Source organism: Penaeus monodon, chromosome 2, assembly GCF_015228065.2.
Source record: "Penaeus monodon isolate SGIC_2016 chromosome 2, NSTDA_Pmon_1, whole genome shotgun sequence".
Classification (NCBI taxonomy): Eukaryota; Metazoa; Arthropoda; class Malacostraca; order Decapoda; family Penaeidae; genus Penaeus; species Penaeus monodon.
Window position 1 is genome coordinate 34956270 of NC_051387.1, and position 7500 is coordinate 34963769.

Here is a 7500-nt window from a genome sequence, read left to right on the forward strand (position 1 = left end):
ATATAAATGTATGAATGCATGTATGCACATATCTTCCTATCTATATTTATCTCCGTCACCAACATCTTCATGCATAATTGGCTGCTCTTTCTTTTTCTCTATGCGAGAAATATCCTACGACGATTTCTCATATTTTTGCTTTTCCAGGGTTAATATCGGATTCATTGGTCGTCGTTTTCCTATAAGGTCCTTACTATTATATTCAAGATAAGAAATCACGTATCTTCTCTCAGCAAAGAAAAGGATGATCTCTTAAATAAAAGAAGGAATCGTGCACTTATTGAACTCATGTTACTGAACTCTTGTGAGATTGGGTTACGTTATACTTAACTGATCACGTTCGTCATTTTCGTAACCTTATTGAAGAATCAGGGATCTATTAAATGATTCAAAACATATAAACACGTTTTACTTGCATGTAGGGAGCAAATGACCTTTTTTTATCCTTTATGTTCAACACTTAAATTTCGTTAACACTGCATCTTCGTTGTTGTTTAAAGAAGGGGAAGGTTCAAGTTGAACAAGCTGTGAAAAAAAGAGAAAACGTGAATCAGACAAATACAGACGCAGACTTACACTGATTCAAAGGGGACACCGGGGATCCTTAACTAAAACTACAAATTTCCTCGAAAACTTTAGTTATTTATTCATAATTCCTCAGTCCATGAGTATTTCAGGATAAGATGTAAGACCAGTGAATAGCTATTTGATTATCAAGCTTCAAATATTACGGAGTGCAAATATAAAAAAGGTTCCCAGGAATTGCTGTTGCTTACATATTCATAAATGAAAGACTATGAAGTCTATGCTTTGGAGCTGCATGGCTTTTCATATCATTCGAAGAAAGTACACCAACTGGAGTTTCTATTTCAAATTAAACATTTTATTCAGATTTAGATATCTATATCTTTATCTATTTCTATACATTATATCTATACCTAGATCTAAATCTGTGTCTAAATATACCAGTATATTTATATATCTATTCCTATATATCTATACTATAGGAATGAAGGACGTAAGAGCAAGGTCTCAAAAGGATCACAGGATTTTTTTTTCCGGAGTGGGAGTAAATTTTGACATGAAGTGTGTTTTCTGCTTGTGTTTTTGTGCTTGCGTGTGCGTGTCAGTGTGTGTGTGTGTGTGTGTGTGTGTGTGTGTGTGTGTGTGTGTGTGTGTGTGTGTGTGTGTGTGTGTGTGTGTGTGTGTGTGTGTGTGTGTGTGTGTGTGTGTGTGTGTGTGTGTGTGTGTGTGTGTGTGTGTGTGTGTGTGTGTGTGTGTGTGTGTGTTGTGTGTGTGTATGAATTATACCTACTGTGAGTCTCCATAATGGAATATCGTTTGAGTATATTCGTTTGCCTTTAAAAACTACCACTGAATCATCGACAGACTGATCATATTTTCTATACACATTTTTATTGAGTAATTGATGCTGATATAATTAGTCTTTACTAACTGTTCGTATGATTCGTCGTCTCATCCTCGCTCGTCGACTGAGTTTGTGGTAATGATGATGATGATGGCGGTGATGATGATGATTTGGTTGCTGCTGCTAATGGTGGTGGTGGTGATGGCAGCGGTAGTGATGATGATAGTTTTTTTCTGATCAGTGGAACGAGGTTTTTCAAGAAGGCGGCCAGCCCGAGTATTGTAGTTTTGTCATTCGGCAGCGAAAGGAAGGGCAGTGAAGGTAAAGAAACTGCCTCTAGTTCTGAGGAGAGGAGAGTCCGTTCCCTCTCGGTCTCCAAGTGGCTCGGAGGAGGAGGAGGAGGCGGAGGAGAAGCTGCTGGCTCGGCTGCCGGAGAGATCTGCAGATTAGACCGCGTGATGAGCCCGAATTCTGTTACATCTCAGATCATACGACTCGGCGCGGGGAGCGAGGCCCTCGGCCATTGGTTGTCAGGCAATCCCGACGAAAATGTCTAATATTGCATTAGCACGTGCCCTTCATGTAATAAATTGCCGGGGCGAATTACAGCTCAGCATATTCGAGTTGCATATTGGCCGTAGCTGCAATTTAGGAATTTAATCAAATATAGTTCCAGACAATAAATAAACATATGCATGAAATTAGATTGAACGAGAAAGCACAATATTTATATGTACTCAATAACTTTGCGCTGAGATTAGATTTTTAGTTTCTTTGATATTACATTTATCGCTACGTTTTTTTGTTTTGTTTTTTGAGGGGGGGGCTAAATTTTATGCACAGTTTGTATGTATATCTGTATATGTGTGCCTACGATGTTATTAATGATCATATGTGATTTGCAAAATGATATTCATATTTAGAATCATATAGAGAAAAAATCAAATACACACTAAAGATACATTATATTTCGTGCTATCAATAGCGTGAATTTCCGTTTGTAGTTCTGATATAAACATTAGAACATGATCTTATTATCTTAAATTGAGAAGCGGCACTAAAAATGATTTATACATTTGCGACTGATGCACGACTTCCGCTATGGATTTGACCCTAGTCCCACCCCGCCATGGTTCTTGTATTCGGAACAACCATTAGAACCCGACTCCTGGTTTGCTCCCACTCGTACCTCAAACCTCGCGATTTGCCCCCGGCCCTCCCCACCCCTCCCCCTTCCTGCGCCTTTGACCCCACCCCGCCCCTCCCATCCCCTGCCCTCCCCCCCTATCCGCCTCCTGCGCTTCCCCCCCCCCCCCCAGCCCCCCGCCATGCCCCCTGCCCCCATCCCCGACCCCTTCCCCGCCTCCTGCGCCTTTGACCCCCAGCCCCCGCCTCCCCCTGCCCCCACATCCCCGAGACCCCTTCCCCGCCTCCTGTGCCTTTGACCCCCCGGCCCCTCGCCCTTCCCCCTTCCCCCTACCTCTTTTTTCTGGATGAAAGAAATGAATCGAAGGGAAGAGAGTCTACAGCCTGGTGGAAAGGGGGAAGGGAAGAGGGGGAGGGGCATCCGGATAATGAATCTTGTATCCGGATAATGAATATTGATCAGAGGTGGCACAATGACCTCGGTAATGGTGTGGATGGGGGGGGGAGAGGGCAGGGAGCATCGTACCAAAATTGAGTCCTACTGTCTGTGTGGCAGAGTGGCTGCCTCCCCCTATCTCCCCTTCTCTCTCCACCCCTTCTCTCTCCACCCCTTTTCCCCCCCCCCCCCAAGCGCTTCTCCCTTTTCTCCATCATTTCTTCTCCCTCCCTTCGCTCCCCGTTTCTCTCGTCAACTCCCCATCCCCTCATATCAACTGCCCGACTCACGGATTTTTTTTTTCTTATTTACCTACTTCAGAATACTCTGTAAATATCAAATCTGTGAAGTTCAGAATATGTCATACACGCTCCAGTTGACAGAGCAATAAGATTAATTGCCTGAACTACGATGGCCTTCCCTTCTTTCCGCTCTCTCTCTCTCTTTCTTTCTTTCCCCCTTTCTCTCTCTATCTGTCTGTTTATCTCCCTCTCTTTCTATTTCTCTCTCTCTCTCTCTCTCTCTCTCTCTCTATCTATCTCTATCTGTCTCTCTCTTCTCTCTCTCTCTCTCTCCCTTCTCTCTCTCTCTCTCTCTCTCTCTCTCTCTCTCTCTCTATCTCTCTCTCTCTCTCTTTTTTTTTATATAAACTTTATTCCAAATATTACATTGTCTGTATAGTATAGTTTATTAATCTTATATGTGTGCTAAAATTTTCCATTAAAGGTTAAATTATCTATAGCTTAAAACATATATTTAAAACTTAATCCTGATAAAAGAGAAATTGGTCTAACTAAGAAATCACAAGTGAAAATTACTTAGCCTGGTTCATACTGTAATCTCCAAGCATTCACTGCTGACTTGAACAGCTGTAATGTGTCGAGAATAAAGCAGGTTAGTTTGCTGAGCTAAAATGTTCCATATTCTAGAAAATCTAGGCAGGGAGGAGCGCAGATAGAGCTCCGTTCTCGCGAAGGGAACCTGGACTTCTTGAACTCGATTACTGGCATTTCTTGTCCCGTACGTGGGTGCGTATGCTGTCAGCGGGGAACTATTTTGTTTATGTATCTTGTAGAAGACGCAAAGACCAGCCACATCTCTTCGATGTTGAAGGGATTGAAAATGTGTTGGCGGCTCATTTACGGGCGTCTTCCGTTCCACTAACCGCTGGGCTCTGCTCTGAACGGTGTCCAGGAGGGCAAGATGAGTTGGCGGGCAGGACAGCCAGGCGAGCGGCGAATACTCCATCAAAGAGCGGACTTGGGAGTTGTAAAGGACTGCGCATCCTTTGCTGTCTAGTAGATGAGCTATGCGTCGTATACAGGCCAACTTTCTAGCTGCGTTCTTAGCTAACTCTTTGACGTGACTGGTGAAGGTTAGGTGATTATCAATCTGCACGCCAAGAATGTTGATATCCTTGCTAATACTGATGGGTTTGTTGTTTAGCTTTATGATGGGTGCAAGGGCGTTCTCCGGTGTCTGACGTCTAGATATAATCATTGCTTGGGTTTTATCTGGTGCCAGAGTAACCTGCCACTTATTACTCCAATACATTATATAGTCAAGTGTGTCATTTATGTGTCTAACTGCCTCTGCGCGGTTTTGGGTATCACAGGTGAAATTGAGAGTGCAGTCGTCAGCGTAAGCATAAGCTTCAGGGATGAGCTGCAGGATATCATTAAAGTAAACGTTCCACAGAAGTGGTCCGATTACACTGCCTTGAGGTACACTGGCTTGAATGGGGAATTCACTGGATGTGTGACCATTAACGACAACTCTCAATGTTCTTTCTTGGAGGTAGTCCTCGAGTAGCATTATTGGATTGCCGTCAATTCCAAAGCTCTTCAGCTTCGATGCAAGGCCCTTGTGCCACACTCTATGCTCCTGCTATATCGAGTGCAACAACGAAGGTGTCCTTGCGAGTATCAAGAGCTTGGTGCCATACTGTAGTTAGGTGCAGAAGTAGGTCTGAAGCCGATCTCTGTGACCTGAAGCCAAATTGTCTTGTACTGAGTAGATGTTTTTTATCAAAATAATGAGTTAGTTTGTTTGCTAGAATCTTTAAAATATTTTGCCTACGGAGGAAAGGAGTGAAATTGGGTCGATAGTTATTTGGATCTGATTTACTCTTCTTTTTGTGTACTGCCACAATGTTTGCTTTCTTCCAAATATTAGGCCATTTACTGTACCTCAGGCATGTTTGGAAAAGTGAGGCAAGAGGAGCAGCCAGCTGCCTAGCACACTTGTGAAGTGTGTGAGGACTGACTTTATCGGGTCCTATGGCCTTATGGACATCAACCTTATTTAGATGCTGCCTGACTTCTGCTTCAGTGATCACGAAAGAGCTCAGCTTCGAGTGAGTCACGAGAGGCAGACTAGGAGAAGATCGGTCAGGGTCATGTACTCTCATCTTTTCGGAGAAGAGCGAAGCCAGAAGTTCAGCCTTCTCTCTGCTGGAGGTTGCAACTGATCCATCAGGCCTATTGAGAGGGGGGATGCAGTCGTCAGGGGAAAATCCTTGTTGTTGTTTGATGCAGCTCCACCAGGCTTTACTTCCCACTGAACGACAAGAGAGTTTTAAGCGGAGGTCCTCCTTCCATCGATTAATTGCCCATTTTTGGACAGCTTTCATTCTCCTGCAAGCCATAGCATGAGCATCTTTATTTCTTTGTGTGGGATGGCGCTTATAACGGTTCCAGGCTCTCATCTTCTTGTCAGATGCCATTCTACAATTGTAGCCAAACCATGGCTGATCTGTGGATTTTGTCTTGTATGTCTTGTTAGGTACATATATTGCTTGTAGGCTGACTAGTATTTTGGTAAAGGCCAGTGCTTGCCTGTCAACAGTGCCAGTGAGAATGTCTTCCCAGGGAGCTTCAGATAATGCATCACACATACCTTGCCAGTCTGCCTTTTCCCATTGCCAGATTGTACGGGACAAAGTTTCCTCTCGAGCAGCTTTTAGGTTGATCTTGCTTAATACTGCGAAGTGATCGGAGGAGCCAACTGTGCCCAGGGAAGTACAACTGACGTCTGATTCAGCCAGATCAGTAATCACAGGGTCAAGGGATGAGCCTGATATGTGGGTTGGGAAATGAACATGATTTGTGAGCCCGAATGTAGTGAGGAGCTCTTCAAATGATCTTTCAACCAAGTGTTGGTTCAGATCCCCTAGTATTATAATATTTTTGCAAGAGTATGCATGGAGAATGTTGTCCAGGTTGGCTTGAAGATAAATAAGTGGTTCAGAGCCTTGCCACTGGGGTCTGTAGCAGACACAGAGAAGGACAGCATCTTGTGTGTCTGTCCAGATTTTGAAAAACATGAGTTCAAGATGATCTGCTACATCAATCTCAAGTGAGTGTACATGTAGTGTTCTTCGAAAGCAGACAGCGATGCCTCCAAAAGTACCATGCGTTCTGTCACGTCTGTGCCACTTGGAGTAACCACCAACCCTCCCAAAATTCTCAGGTACTGTCGAGTTCAAGAAAGTTTCCACAGCAGTAATTATGTCAGGTTGATGTGGGATTATGTGACTGTGTGAGGTCTCCCAAGTTCGTTTGGAAGCCTCTAACATTAGCGGAGAGGATGCGCAGGTGGGCCATTCCTCTATGGTTGCGAGGCATAGTACCAGGGACCTTGTAGAGAGTTAGTGGTTTGTTGGTTGGGTGGCTGAATGGCTGATGTTGGCCAGCCGTTGGCTTGCAAAGAAAGATGTGAAATGTGTGGAGTGTATGGCTTCAAGTGCTTCTGTATTGCTTGCACCAAGATAGCATTACTTTGACGCTGTTCTGCAGCAATGCTCTGGAAGAGGCGTTCTTGTCTTTCCTCTTGTCTCTTCATACGACACTCAGATGTTTGATGTCCTCTACGATGACAATATTCACATTCCTTAATCTTACGGCAATTATTTTCGGAGTGACCCTTGATTTTACAATACTTGCAGTAAAGAGTCTGCCTGTTAGATCTCTGCTGTCGATTATGAGTGGTTGTCTGGGGGTTATGGGGCCTCTGTTTATGTTGTGTGCGAACCTGTGCTTGGTTCAGCCGAGCCTGATCAGTCAGTTCCTGTTGAGGTGGAGTTGATGTAGGTGGCTGGCTGTTTCGACAATGACAATGACAACTGATGTGGCTGTTGAGATGAGGTTGACTGTGGGTGTGGCTGGTGTTGATAACCAGTAGCCTGGTCAATTTTGTCGGGTTTGGCTGTACAGGCTATAGTTTTAAGTTTAACTGCACTGATAGAAGTTGCAGCAATAAGGCTGTTGTAAAAGTTGACAATGGAAACAGCAGCGTCCCGTCCACGTGCTAGTCCTGAGCTGGGTTACTAAGGAACTTTAGCAAGAAAGTCTTTTTGGCTAAATCTGCTCTGAGTTGCAAGATTGTTTTTACGAGCTCTCGAGGTTCAAGCTGGAGAAGTTCGCTGGTATTTTCCCCACTGTCTTCCTCAGAGGTTGGTTGGTCCTCAGTGTAGAGGACTACCGCTTCGATACCTAGAGTAAACCGCAGGTTTTGGGTATCAGAGCAGTCGAACACCTGGTTGTTGTCA

General features: G+C 44.1%; 1 protein-coding gene across 1 annotated transcript; it reads right to left on the bottom strand.

Moving 5' to 3' along the window:
- Nucleotides 1–4827: 4827 nt before the first annotated feature.
- On the bottom strand, nucleotides 4828–6528 carry LOC119578710. Its single transcript, XM_037926301.1, has one exon. The coding sequence runs from the start codon at nucleotides 6526–6528 to the stop codon at nucleotides 4828–4830; it is 1701 nt and encodes a 566-aa protein (XP_037782229.1).
- Between the last annotated feature and the right edge of the window lie 972 nt (nucleotides 6529–7500).

What these genes read in the sequence shown, in the direction of transcription:
- LOC119578710 (XM_037926301.1), bottom strand. Translation starts at nt 6,528, where the DNA reads ATGTTAGAGGCTTCCAAACGAACTTGGGAGACCTCACACAGTCACATA.